The sequence below is a fragment of the Ctenopharyngodon idella genome, chromosome 24 (assembly GCF_019924925.1).
Source record: "Ctenopharyngodon idella isolate HZGC_01 chromosome 24, HZGC01, whole genome shotgun sequence".
Taxonomy (NCBI): domain Eukaryota; kingdom Metazoa; phylum Chordata; class Actinopteri; order Cypriniformes; family Xenocyprididae; genus Ctenopharyngodon; species Ctenopharyngodon idella.
The window spans coordinates 3,360,863-3,376,387 of record NC_067243.1 but is presented as its reverse complement, the minus strand read 5'-3'; the positions used below and the strand labels follow the sequence as shown (position 1 = coordinate 3,376,387).

The 15,525-nt window shown below is 39.0% G+C and overlaps 1 protein-coding gene across 50 annotated transcripts in view; it reads left to right on the top strand.

Annotated features, from left to right (window-relative positions):
* LOC127507802 (deleted in malignant brain tumors 1 protein-like) overlaps window positions 1-15,525 on the top strand; it is a 163,932-nt gene that overhangs the window by 28,662 nt on the left and 119,745 nt on the right. For 49 of the 50 annotated variants that reach the window (XM_051885174.1, XM_051885208.1, XM_051885209.1 and 46 more), the window contains exon 4: window positions 10,750-11,055. The exons of the other annotated variant lie outside the window; for it this stretch is intronic. In XM_051885174.1, the coding sequence (XP_051741134.1) occupies window positions 10,750-11,055 (306 nt within the window). The remainder of the gene's footprint in view (window positions 1-10,749; window positions 11,056-15,525) is intronic. 50 annotated transcript variants of the gene reach the window in all.

Genomic DNA, 15,525 nt, shown 5'->3' with positions numbered 1-15,525 from the left:
TAGTTACAGCAACTTTCATCTTCTTGTTCATGTCGAAACATCAAATTTGGTCAGTCCTCCAGGGAAACGCCCTTCAATAGATTTAAAAATAATAATAATAATAATAATCACACATTTTTCAGTGATCACGATTAATCACACATTTATAGTGAAATTAAGAATACACCATTTATTTTATTTAACATGTTAATTTTGCTATCATTTGCTGTGTCCAGCAAAGTTAACCATCAGATTGAATGGGGATTCCATGTAAATTCAAGCTTTTTCAATGTAAATGTGTGGAATCGAGTTAAAGGGTTAGAATAGAAATTTCAGCCTACCAGGTTTACAGGTGCTTACACTATTGAGATGCTCAGTGTGATAAACCCCTGACAAGATCATCTAACTGTGCGACTTCAATTACACTAATGACACAGTTTCACATACTTCAGTAATATTTGCATTATTTGCAATACATTATTTTTTTAAGTGTTAAGGATTTTGAATTAATAGTATGCATGTCACAGAATAATGGGAGATTGGGCAACAGGATGAATGTTCACAGGATTTTATTGCAGAACTCTTTAAACAGAACAGATGAGGTAAGTATCTCATGGTAGTGGTAACCTGAATGACTTAACTTGATGGATAACTGTCTTTGTCTTGGAACAGGAGAACCACAACCAGCAAGGAGGATGAATAAGAAGGAAGATGAAGATGGATGCAGAGGAACTCTCTTGGTAAGTGTCCAGGTTGAGTCTAGCATGTATGCGATGATGAGATCAAACAACTGTATCAGATGTTCAACGTTAATACGGGTGACTGTGAATGAGGTGCAGAGTTCCAGGGTCTGACGGCTTTGTGGAATCCCTGACAGGGTCAGGCAGTGATGTTGGCGAGAAGGCCTGGCTCGCAGTCTCCGTTCTAATTCATTCCAAAGGTGTTCTGTCGGGTTGAGGTCAGGACTCTGTGCAGGCCAGTCAAGTTCCTCCACACCAAACTCGCTCATCCATGTCTTTATGGACCTTGCTTTGTGCACTGGTGCGCAGTCATGTTGGAACATCCCCAAACTGTTCCCACACAGTTGGGAGCATGAAATTGTCCAAAATGTCTTGGTATGCTGAAGCATTAAGAGTTCCTTTCACTGGAACTAAGGGGCCAAGCCCAACCCCTGAAAAACAACCCCTCACCATAATCTTCCCTCCACCAAAATTTACACTTGGCACAATGCAGTCAGGCAAGTACCATTCTCCTGGCAACCGCCAAACCCAGACTCGTCCATTGGATTGTCAGACAGAGATTTGTCACTCCAGAGAACACGTCTCCACTGCTCTAGAGTCCAGTGGCTGCGTGCTTAACACCACTGCATCCGACGCTTTGCATTGCACTTGGTGATGTAAGGCTTGGATGCAGCTGCTCGGCCATGGAAAACCATTCCATGAAGCTCTCTACACACTGTTCTTGAACTAATTTGAAGTCCACACTAAGTTTGGAGGTCTGTAGCTATTGACTCTGCAGAAAGTTGGCGACTTCTGCGCACTGTGCGCCTTAGCATGCGCTGACCCCGCTCTGTGATTTTACGTGGCCTACCACTTCATGGCTGAGTTGCTGTTGTTCCCAATTGCTTCCACTTTGTTATGATACCACTAACAGTTGACTGTGGAATATTTAGTAGTGAGGAAATTTCATGAATAGACTTATTGCACAGGTGGCAACCTATCACAGTACCATGAATTCAATGAGCTCCTGAGAGCGACCCATTTTTTCACAAATGTTTGTAGAAGCACCTGACTGTAGTACCTCCTGAAAGCCCTCTGCAGATGGACATTCGCTGAGTTCCAGACCCTCTCACTCTCTCAGAACCAGTGGTTGAAACCTGGAACCTCGGATGGCTCACCTGACCAGGGAAACAGGGGCAGCTGAAAGTCAAACACGCATTGGAATGGTGTTAATCCAGTGGTAGGTTGTCGAATAGAATACTGTGCGTACTTATAAGGGATATAAGTCAACAAGCCGCAGAGAATCTGTCAACCACCATGAGGATGCAAGAATTACAAAGGAATCAGACTCGGGTAGGTCCATTATAAAGTCCACTCCTAGGTGTGACCAGGGTCAGCATGGAATGGACAGAGGAAGTAGCTTTCCTTCAGGAAGATGGCAAGGTGACTTGGAAATTGCGCAGGTGGGACATCCATGGATGAAGCGATGAACTTCCTGGGTCATGCTTGGCCAGCAGTAATTGTTACAGAGAGCGAGAGGGAGAGCAAATGGTACATAAGTTCTTCCCTAAGGACCTACCTGTGGAGTGGGTTCGGAACACATGGCCTCAGCAATTTGAGCATCCAATGCCCACTGGATAGGGCTGATGATGGAGGCTAGAGGGAGAATGAGCTCAGGATCACTTGGAAGCTCTTTAGGAGCATGAATTCTGGACAAAGCATTCACCCACTTGCATGGGCTCATGGACTGGTGCTGGAGGATGTGGAGCAGGTGTGGCAGCAGTGGGTAATCCTTGAACACAGGCAGTGAGACATTGAGCAACATGAATGGATCTTTGGATCAAATTTTACAAGCCAAAACTGGTATCATAGATGGCAATATGCAGACGCAGCGAGGGAGACAATCCTTGTTGATATACTGTGATCAGTGCTGTTGGCAAGCGTACAAAATTTGATTGGATATTCAGATACTGAGGATTTACCTTTTTGTAGATGATACAGTTGATTGTGGAGGGCGAGAGCACTGGCAGATTGACCAAACACATTCTTAAAGTAAATTGTGAAAGCATCCAATGATGCTTAGCCCACTGCAGAGCATGGGCAGAAAGTAGTGAAATTAATGCAATCTTCGCACTATCCATCAGGAATCACTGCAGCTGCATCTCGAACAGCAGGGAGGACTGGAATAGGAAGCCGCTGCAAGAGAAGGTCGCTGGTAAGGACATGGGACTGGCAGGGAGATCACTATGAGGGAGAGATGAAAGGTGGCAGAAGTGACTGTTGTAGTTGGTGTACTAGTTTGGCAAATAGATAGTATGAAGTGGCTACAAAAATCCCAGTGTCCATTTTGATGTTGTGCAATCTGGTCTTCTTTCACAGAATAAAAGGAGATCATGCAACAGGATGAACGTTCACACAATTTTTTTGCAGAACTCTTTAAACAAAACTGATCAGATAAGTAGCTCATGGAAGTGGTAACTTGAATAACTTAACTTGATAGATAATAATCTTTGACTTAGAAAAGGAGAACTGGGACCAGCAAGGAGGATGATGAAGAAGGAGGAGGATGAAGACGGATGCAGAGGAACTCTCAGGTACAAACCCCATTTCCAGAAAAGTTGGGACATTTTGTAAAATACAATAAAAACCACAATCTGTGGTTTGTTAATTCTCTTGACCTTTTTTTTTTTTTTTTTTAACTGACAAATGTACAAAGAAAAGATTTCCAATGTTTTCACTGACCAACATAATTGTATTTTGTAAATATAAACAAATTTTAATTTTGATGGCTGCAATACACTCCAAAAAAAGTTGGGAAAGAAGCAAAATAAAAGTGAAAAGATTATATAATATCTAAGTTAAACAGTCCACAATTAGCAGGTGAATTGGTAATAGGTGAGGGTTTGGGTGTAAAAGAGCTTCTCAGTCTTTGCAAGAAAAGATGGATCATGGCTCACCACTTTGTGTCAAATGTCATGAGAGAATTGTCAAACAATCCAAAAATCACATTTCTCAATGCAAGATTCCAAAGAATGTATATATTTCACCATCTACCATACATAATATTGTAAAAAGATTCAGGGAATCAAGAGGCAGAACACCTCAGTTGAATGTGCATGACCTTTGAGCCCTCAGATGGCATTGCATTAGAAACCATCATGCTACTGTGTTAAATACAGCCACATGGACTCGGGAGTACTTTGGAAAACATTTGTCACTTAACAGTCTGACACTGCATCAAGAAATGCAACTCGATGTCTGTTACACAAAGACAAAGCTATACATCGATTCTATGCAGAGTTCTCTGGGCCCAAGCTCATCTCAGATGATTTAAAAGACAGTGTAAATGTGTGCTGTGGTCAGATGAGTCAATGTTTCAGCTTGTTTTTGGAAAATAACGGACATTGAGTTCTTAGTCCCAAAGACGAAAGGGACTACCCAGAATTTCATTAGCGACAGGTGCAAAAGAAAACATTTGTCATGGCATGGGGGTGTATCAGTGCAAACAGCATGGGTGACTTGCATTTGTGTGAAGGTACCATTGACATGGAGGCATATATATATTTGGACTGTACAGAGACATAAACTTCCATCGAGATTACATCTTTTCTGGGTAGCAAGACAATGCCAGGCCTCATTCTGCACGTGATACATCAGAGTGGTTTCTAGACATTCTACACCATAGAGTGGATGTGCCTGACTGCCTGCCTGCAGTCCAGATCTGACTCTTATTGAAAATATATGGCCCATCATGTAAAGGAGAATCAGACAACAATGACCACAGACTGTTGTGCCGATGTCTTGTATCAGGCAAGATTGGATAAAAATTCCACTTGCAAAACTGCAACAATTAGTATTCTCAGTTCCCAAAAGGAAAGGTAATGTGACAGTGGTAAACATGGCTCTGACTTTTCTGGAGTGAGAACTCCATGGAAGTCTATGCAATGTCCTCACTACAGCCCTATTCGCACGGGACTATTATTATCTAGGGACCTCTAATCATTTGTAATAATCGCGAAGGTTGTCTGTGATTTTAATCCCGTGCAAATCGGCCATGTCTGTAATTTGCAAAGTAAAAATTCCCCCGCAAATGACCTACCATATTTTGCCCAACACCAAGGTCCTGTGATAAGTCCTGTGCGAATCTGCATCTCTGTGATTTGGCAGGTCGTATATAATTTTTTCAAGGTTTTTGTTTCCTGTGCGTTTTTTTATATATCTTTCACAGAGAACTAGGTTTGCATTGGTGATTTGATAGTATTTTGGGTGCTGGGTCATATCGCTATACACCATACAACTATACAATTTGCAGATAGAGAGAGCTGAAAACCATCAGAAGAGCGAAAACAAAAAGAATGATTAGATGGAGATGGATAACATGTATAGCAGCATGCGGTAAGGAACATTGTTCTGTTTATTATATGAAGATACTGTTGGCAGCAGTAGCTGCGTCTCATTTCAAAGGCTGCATCCTCCGGAGGTCGCATTTGAAGGCTGCATACGTCATTGAGGCGATCTCATTTAAGAAAAATAACCATTGGATTGCAAAGTAAGAAAGAAAATACAGTGTTTTACTCCTCACAAGGAATAACCATCAATTTTATTATGGTAATTATTCTTAAATAAGACATCCTTGATGACGTATGCAGCCTTTAAATGTGACAAGGACGCAGCCTCCGAAATGAGACGCAGCTAGTGTCATACAGTTAGGCCTATAATGACAAGACATTTCCAAACAATAGCCTATCTAAAAATGTGCACAATCGAGCGAGGGGGTTCATATCAGAATTCGAGGTTAATGTGTTACAAATAAATCCAGCTGTGACATAATATACGGGAGATAAGTCAGTAAATTCTAGTAAAATCACAGGCGTCGCTTATCCCATGGAATGCACTACACGAAATTCAGATGTGAGGGGGTAATTTCTAAATCACACGAGGTCCCCAGATAATACTAATCCCATGCGAATAGGGCTTTATATAGTGAAACAAACATGTGTGTGTGTTATAGCATCAGGTTTGGGTGTGAGCAGAAAAAAAATTCAGATCAGTGTGGTCAGCTGAGCTAGAAAGTCCTTCACTTGTATGCACCTTATCTTGTCAACAAAATTGCTGACACTTTGTGCGGCATCCAAATGTTTTTTGCACGCATATGCATTGTAACGTCGGCGCTGCCTCTGTGAGCAATTGAAAAGCGAGCTCTACAAATGTCACATTTTAATTTATCTGGCACTGACAGTGACAGAAATTCAGTGGTTCACCCTTTTTAATGATTTAAACTCATTTTGAAGAATCTCTTTAAAATGTACACATGCTTCTTTCTGACATCTTTGTGCTCTCTATTAGTGATACTGATGTCGGATCCCACCTTCACTATTGATAGGGAATTGTGATTGGATTATAATTTTGTTATTCAAAATAAATTATGACATGACTATGGAAGCAGAATAGTCTCAATAATTATTCACTCAAAAGATAATGATGCACACATGCATAGCCAATTTCACATGCATGAAAAAAAAAATGTTTTGGATTTGTGTGTGTTTGTGTATTTTGAGACTTTCCTGGCAGCACTCTTCTCCCACCCAGGTCTGTCGTACTCTTTAGCTAATTAGATTTAAGCTCATCAATTGACTATTAATAATCATGTGAGGGCATGCCTACTGATAAATGTCTTAGAAAAAGCAGTTTTACATACTGTCACAGTCACCAGTGAGAGTGCCTGTGGTTACCACCTGAGGGCACTCCACCCCAGATTATTACTACACTATCATGGACCTCATTCCCCATAATCCTTTGCCTGGACTAATCAACCATAATTGTATTCAGCTGTTACTCATTAGCCTTGTTAACTCTGCCTATATAAACCCTGCTTAGTCATTCATTCCCTGTGAAGTATTGTATGTGTAACACTGAATTTCTGAGTGTTTCTCTGGTTTTTATGTATCTTGGTTTGTGGACTCTCTGCCTGCTTTTGGATTACTCGTTTGCCTATGTTCCTAGCCTTGTGTGTTTGTTTGTTTGTTTGTTTGGACTGTCTGCCTGTGTTTTGACCTATTGCCTGTGTTTGGATTATGATTGTGGATTACCCTCTAAATAAAACTGTGTTTGGATCATCAACCTTTGAGTCTCAGAGCAGTTACGTTACAGAATACTTCACCAGCTATGGATCCAGCAGTTCAGATCATTCGCCTACGTCAAGATAATCGGTCACTTGAGGACCACATGCAGAACTTTCTAGCCGTTGCTAATTTTTCTGACCTCCCGGACTATGCACTTATTGATTTCTTTTGTTATGGACTCCATGAACCATATCAGTCTAAGCTCATCCATAATGGTCCTCGAGGGTCACTCATTAAATTTCTGGACTATGCTCTTCTGTTGGCTAGCCCAGTGCTTTATGTACCTTCCTGTCCTGGAGTTTCTGCACCAGAGTCACCAGTCAAGATGGCTGCCATACCAGAGCTTCCAACTGTCATGGCCGCCATTCCAGAGTATTGTCCCGTCATGGCCGCCATTCCAGAGTCTTGTCCCATCATGGCCGCTACGCCTGTGTCTTCAGACAAGATGGCCACCACGCCAGAGCCTCTTCCCATCATAGCTGCCACACCAGAGCCTCCAGTCATCATGGACACTACGCCAGAGTTTCCAGCCTTCACGGGTTCCTCACCAGAGTCTTCAGCCATCATGGTCGCCACATCTGTGTTCCCGGTCATCATGAGAGCTGAACATAAAGACATTAAGGCTTTCCCTCGGCTCTTGAGACTGGCTTCAAGTCTGGAGGACACACCAGTGATGTCGGTGCGAGCAGCTGGCATCTCAGCAGCAATGTCAAGACTGGTGGTTTCTGAGGTAGTCCCGCTGTCAACTGTACTCCCCGTTATGGCGATGGCCATCTGGTGTGTTTGGGCCATACACTGCGCTTCATCAATGAGTCAGCTCCAGAAACTGCGACAGCCCATGAGTCAGCTCCAGAGCCCGCTCCAGCCAATGAGTCCGCTCCAGAGCCTGCTCTAGCCCATGAGTTCACTCAAGTCCCAGAACCCAGCCTCGTAACCTACAAACTGTCTTGGCGCAACCACAGAGGTTGTCCCTGAGCTCCCTGCCTGTTCGGACACAGCCCCTGTGGCCAACATTAACCTCTCTGTGCCCTATGTTTAGTTTCACCTGATCAACCATGGTGGTTTACAGTCTTACCAGATATGCTGTGGTGGTCGTCTGCTCCGCCGTGGGGGTCTTCAAGCCCATCTGTGCTGCTCTGCTGGTCATCTGCTCCACCGTGGGGGTCTTCAAGCCCATCTGTGCTGCTGTGGTGGTTGTCTGCTCTGCTTTGGGAATCTTCAAGCCCATCTGCGCTGCTGTGGAGGACTCCAGCATCGCTGAAGTGGTCTTCAGCCCTTCCTACCCAGTCTGCTCTGCCCTGACCGCCCGCCATTCCCTGCGAAGTATTGTACGTGTAACATTGCATTTCTGAGCGTTTCTTTGGTTTCTTGGTTTTAAAACTGCATTTGGATCCACAACCTTTGAGTCTCAGAGCAGGTATGTTACACATACATTCTAAATCATAAACATCTTAAAAACATCTAAATGTCTGTATGACATCTGACAGCAAACGTCTCAGAGGTATATGGCAGATGAGCAAACACTCTAATAAATACATCTTGCAGATGTGAATGCAGACATCAAATAGTCATCTCCGAGATGTACATGTGCTATTGTGTTTGATGTGTTTATGTGTCATATGTGTTTTCTCATGTGCAATACATCTCTGAGATGTTTATCAGATGTTTTTTACACAGTAGATGTTTTCTAGATTAACTGCGCTTTAGCAGACATCTTAGATATGTACCTGTGCTATCTGGGTTATTACTCGTTACTAGTTACTCCTTTCAAAAGTAATATTATTATATTATTATTATAATTTTATTATATTATTTATTAAGGCTTCTTGGCAACAGTAATTAGATACACTACTAGTTATATTACTTTTACATAACAGAAGTGGTAATAGCTTATTTTCTCCACAAAATTCTGACTTCGCATGTGTGCCTCTTTGTGAATGTTAGGGTATTTTAATCATTAATTTATATTCATTTTACAAGGAATTATGCGATCAGGGGCCTCATGTATAAAACTTTCCGTGGAAAGTGTGCGTACGCACAAAAGTTTTCAGATTTATAAAACCATTTGTATGCCAGATCCTGCACAAATTTCCCTTTATAAAACCCAGTCAGCGAAAGATTGTCTGTACATGCATCTCCACCCCGTCTCCTCCCCAAAATAACCATATATGGAGCTTACAACACCTAGTTTTACTATGCAAAACGTCATCTGCATATAATTTCCATGTATATTCCCATCTACGTTATACCATGTTTAATGGTACAAGACATTAGGAAAATATGAGATAGGCCTAAGGACTATTTGCCGTCACATTACATTGCTAAAAATCATTCCGTATCCTTGAGTAGTGTTACCATATACCTTGCATCACTTTTGATTGATTTATGACTTTTGTGTATGATTTATTACCCTCCATAACTCTCAGATTTTGTCAGATGTCAGGACATACCAAACAGATGTCAGGAATGGCCCATGGTGTCACGCTGTGACGTGGTGTCACATTGTGACATGTGTCAACATGACTTTCCATACTGGTGGCTACATGACTTCCCATGCTGTTGTCTGGATGTGTTAAAAAAGACAAAACAGATCAAACAGATGTAAACTTTGACTTTTGATAGTGCTCACACCTCTCACCCAGCCGCAGTACTTTTATGGCTTATTCCTTCCAGGACCGCATGGCTCCATCCAGTCTGATGGTGCAAAAGATCATGCTTCCTTTGATTGAGGGTCTTAAAAGACACCCAGGCATGTTTTACGTTATGGTGACACCTCAACAGGATCAGTAATGTTTGATCAATACAGTATATGTTAACTGAGTCAAAATATTTGAGTCAAAAAAATCAGAAAGACCCCCACACAACAATGGCTAAATCCATTTAAATAAGATGTCTGGGCATGTATTTTTTTAGAACAACTATGTGTGTTTGTGTGTGTGTGTGTGTGTGTGTGTGTTGCCACCACAGTACGATCAGTAGTACCTGAACTATAGGTTAATATTAGTGTCTAAGACAAAGAATCAGAAATATTCATCAAGCCAAAGAGTCCTCATTACCCACACACCCCAGAATAGGTGTTGTTTGGGAGATGTTCTTTCTAGACAAAAGAATGAAAATTTCATTTTATTCATATTTCATGTTAATCATTTATGGCTTATGATTTATCAATATTACTTTTGATTTCATATATTCATGTACTCCTACACTATAAATAAAAATACATTTCAGAGAAGTGTTATTCTCAATCTTTTCCATTGGTCAAACAGTATTTTTAATTGCTTTAAACAAATCAAATTTATGCAATTTTTCCTATAAGGTAAACATATATTTTAGGATGTTTATATATTTTTAATGGAAACAGGAATGCCTTATTTTTTGCAGTGTAAATAATTGTCTGACTCACTGACAAAACATTTTAAAAGTAAAATGTGCATATTTTACAGTTCCATTCAAATATCATGGTATTTTTCATAATATTGGCAAGACCACGAAAGGGGTTATCATTTGGCTACTGTCTGTCTGTGCACGACACCAGCATCACACCTGCGTGCTGCACAGGCTTTACAGTACTGTGTTATCGGACTTATTCAAACCGGCCAATGGACCATTCGATCACCGAGCGAGTAATTCGGTGTATTTCATTAAAGGATGTTTACATGAGAAATGCTAAGAAGGTGTAGTGATTAGTTTATTCTAAAATGCTATGAACAACATATTTCCTCTTCATCATGTGACCAAAATCCACATTAGATCACAATAGGAAGTTATTTCAAACACTCGATGGTGGTTTATAGTGAGTTTTGAGTAAAAGTGTAATATTAATCTCATTGATTGTCATGTGTAGCTTTATGCTAACTGTAGCTATAATTCATTCCAGAATAAAGTAATGTCACAACCTGATGACTGATAAATTGTTTTTTGATTAATAGCTGTCAGGTTGGTGAATGGACCCAACGTCTGTTCTGGAAGAGTGGAGGTTTTCCACAATGGAATATGGGGAACAGTGTGTGATGATTCCTGGGATTCTACAGACGCGGCAGTGGTGTGTAGAGAACTGGGCTGTGGGAGTGTTATAGAGGCAAAGAGTTCAGCTTATTTTGGACAAGGTTCTGGACAAATATGGTTGGATGATGTCCACTGCCGTGGGAATGAACCTACACTGAAAGGCTGTTCATCAAATGTATGGGGATCACATAACTGTGGACACAGTGAAGATGCTGGAGTCATCTGCCAAGGTGAGTCAAACAGTTATACAACTGATGCTTATTCTGATTAATATATACACTACCAGTCAAAATTTTGGAAACATTACTATTTTTAATGTTTTTGAACAACGTCTCTTATGCTCATTAAGGCTGCATTTATTTCATAATAAATACAGAAAAAACAATAATATTGTGAAATATTATTAAAATTTAATATTATGGTTTTCTATTTTAATATACTTTAAAATATAATTTATTTCTGTGATGCAAAGCTGAATTGTCAGCATTATTACAGCAACGATCATAAATCATTGTAATATGCTGATTTATTATCAATGTTAGAAACAGTTGTGCTGCTTAATATTATTATATAACCTGTGATACTTTTTCAGGATTCTTTGATGAATAAAAAGTTTAAAAATATCAGCATGTATTTAAAATAGAAATCTTTTGTAACAATATACACTACCATTCAAAAGTTTGGGGTCAGTAATTTTTTTTCTTTCTTTCTTTCTTTCTTTTTTTTTTGAAAGAAATTAATACTTTTGTTCAGCACGGATGTGTTAAATTGATAAAAAGTGATTGTAAAGATTTATATTGTTAGAAAAGATTTATCTTTTGAATAAATGCTGTTCTTTTTAACCTTTTATTCATCAATGAATCCTGAAAAAAAGTATCACAGGTTCCAAAAAAATATTAAGCAACACAACTGTTTCCAACATTGATAATAACTGAGTATCAAATCAGCATATTACAATGATTTCTGAAGGATCATGTGACACTGAAGACTGGAGTAATGATGCTGAAAATTCAGCTTTGCATCACAGAAATAAATTATATTTTAAAGTATATTAAAATAGAAAAACATAATTTTAAATTGTAATAATATTTCACAATATTATTGTTTTTTCTGTATTTATTATGAAATAAATGCAGCCTTCGTTCAAAAACATTACAAATAGTAATGTTTCCAAACTTTTGACCGGTAGTGTGTAATATATATACATATATGATGTTTATATTTTTTAATATTTGATATATAGTTTATATTTTCTCATTAGGAATGCAACAGTGTTTCATGTTTTAAATAAAGTGATCATTTATTTAGTTAGTTAGTTTCCAATTCCACAACAATGTATCCCAATTATATACCATTTATTCCACAGTTACTGGGTCAAGCTTATGGAAGGAATTCATTGACAAATGCTTTTGAAATAAAAAAACTTGAATTGCACTAAGAAAAAAAATGTGTTTCATTAACCGTGCTTGCATTTTAATGTACTGTATTTTTAGGGCTTGCATTTTATGGGCTTAAATTCAACATGGCCATGTATTTAAGCAATTTCACTTCAAAACATTCACACATTTTCATTATTAAAAATTCAATAATGCATATTCACTTTTCAGATTTAAAAATACAACTTGTAATATTCAACAGGCAATTTTTGGTCCATTTTATTTCGCTTTACAAATTTGCTTCCACAAATTCAGTGGTTAAAATTAGACAGAAAATTCAACGTCGCACATCCGGGAACTGCAGGAATAGCAGTAGATTGCCGATGCATGATCTCCATCTGCTGTTTGTCAACTCATCAGCAGGTGCTGTACGAGGCTGTTAACAAAGACCAGAGCAATGGCTAGAGAGATGTATTCATTCTCAAAAACGGATTCACAGAAATGTTGCAAGTGTATGTGATGATTATCAGGACCAGCATATATGTGAAAAAGCTGATGAAGACACTAGTGTTTACTTTTAATTCAATGTCTTCAGGGTTATATTCCCTGTGTGTAGCCTACATGTAAGCAGCATTCTCTAATGTGATCGAGATTATAACGCTTCTCCCACTCAACGCTTATGTAGCCTATATTACAAATATTACATCTGAAGAATTACACCTCGGTTGCTCCCGGTTTTCTTAACCTATATTATAGCTTGTGCGACACTGTGCTGTACTACTGGGGTTGTCCTCTCATACGTCATACTCCAGGATTCCCCAACAACACTTAACATTAATGGACTGAGGGTATGTTGTAACGATCGGCCCAATCGGTCGAGTTTACATGTATTAAAATGGGGTCAGATTAAACTGTGTGAGCTTTTGGAATGTTTAAAAAGATGAGACAGACGGCAGAAATAAAGTAAATAAATGAAGTGTATTTACAATTTCCACATGGAACTTAAAACAACACAATAAAACTAGAATAACTTAAGCTGTTCAAAAGCGTGTCCATTAGCACCATACCCTAAAACAGTCCTTAAGAGTCCTAGTAGCGTGCTGAAAGTCCCAATGTGAAAGTGTCCACCGGTGTATATACAAAGTCCACAGAAGTGTTAATCCAAGTGAAGGTGATGTGAAGTGCTGGAAAGGTAAGTCCGTTAAAACAACTCCTCAATCCAGCTTGTGGTCATTTTGCTTGGTGACCATGTTTGTTTGCCATGCTGCCTCCTTTATGCTGGCTTACTTCCTGATTACTGTCATGTGATCAGTCACATGACAGGCAGACCCAGACTCATTTAAAGACATACACACATTAAAGTAAGAAGAATAAAATGGACTAAAATGACTGAGACAACATGTAAACCTATTAAAACTCAAATATATATATACATATATATATATAAAACCATCATGATATATATTAAGCGGTACAACATGTGTCCTGTGTGACAATGTCACAATGTTTACATGACAACGATGTACTAAAAATGTAAAAGTTTTTTCTATGTACCGATGACAACGATATCAATATTGTCCCTATTTACATGGATCCGCGAAAACAACAAAAACACACATATGCATTCTTTTACAGAGTGGTCACGCTAAACGCGCATGTATCCACCTTAATTTTTAAAATATCCATCTTATTTTTCAAATTTCCCTCCTACAGAAACCTGTTATAAAGAAAACGCTTAACGAGCTATTAGACTAGAAATCAAACTCAGTATAAACCTTATTTATGTACAATATACATAACACTATATACGACAAACAGATGAGCCCAAAAGAACACTTATTTCGGCTTAATGCAAGGTGTTTTCTGTGAATGTGCAAGACTTCCGATTTATTAGCCACGCCTGCTCTCTTACTTAAAAAATAAGGTGAATAGGCTATAAAAAGACCAACCTCACTATATTGGTGATGCAAGCAGATGAGACCAGAGGAATGCAACTCGCTACACCGTACCCCAAGCATTTTCTTTATAATGGTTTTCTATTTTTAAACGGAAGGATTATAATGGAAACGGAAGGCAGGTCAGGCGCGATCGTCACGTGACGTTCAGCTTCTCAGCGCCGCCCCGCCTACTTGATGCATTTTGTCTATGAAATACAGGTTTGTGTATGTTTTATTTCATCTTTAAAATCGTTGCTGTGCTGTAAATCATTTTATTTAATGCAAAGCAAACTACGATATCAGTAACCGAGTGTCGCATCTGTCTTTCGGATGAATTTATGCCTTGCATAAAATTAACAATTTATTCCTAAAGATACTGAATATAAATACTCTGGATATTGAAATATGTTATCAGAACTGTGCACTGATTGTTTATGGGCAGGTTATGGAAGCAGCCACAGCATCTTTCGGCTACGAGTGAGACGGAGGGCGGTGGTCTGAAATTAGTTCCGCCGCCGAATGCGAGCCCATCTCCGGCCGGAGAATCCGCATCGTTACGGTGGAAACGGGACGGGACTTTTGATTACACTTGAATTACTTTTAGACCTAAATGTATAATTTTTACTTCTAAAATGTTTGTTAAACGATTTTAAATGTAGCCAGTATTTTTAGGCATGGTAAAAACTATATAAAATAAGCTGTATTAAGAACTGTATCAAAAATAAAGTTGTCATATAAACCTGGTTGTGTGGAGTATTTTACAAATGTTTAGATCAGTGATTCCCAATCACCAAATTTAGTCAACACTATACTAATAAAGCATACTACTTAGAATAATTGTTTTGTGCAGAATTTGATCTTTGATCTCTCTTAAGCTACATTAAGTGACGTTAAGCTTTTTCTTTATAACGGTTTTCTATGGGAGGAAAACAACGTGTAATTAAACGAATTGCGTTCATATTCTGGGTTCATCTGCTTTGCTGTACGTAGTATGGTTTATTAGTATGACTGAGTTTGGTCATTTAATATCACTGTCCTAGTACGTTAAGCCACGTTAAGCGTTTTCTATGGGAGGAAAACGCTTAACGTGAAATTAAATGCGGTGCGTTCAAATTCTGGGCTCATCTGCTTTTTTGTAGTATACTAGTATGATGTTTACTAAGTTTGGTCTGTTAATATCACTTAGTACATTAAGCCACGTTAAGTGTTTTAGAATGTCCCCTGTCGCTTAGGCGTTATAGGCTTGCTGAGTAATCGCGTTAATCGCTGCAAATGTGTCTGTTTACAACGTGATTTTGCAGCATTGAATAAGTTTCTTTTTAGTGTCAGTTTAATAAGTCAGCTCACAAATCCTCTCATAAAAAGCATAGTAGACACATTGTAATTT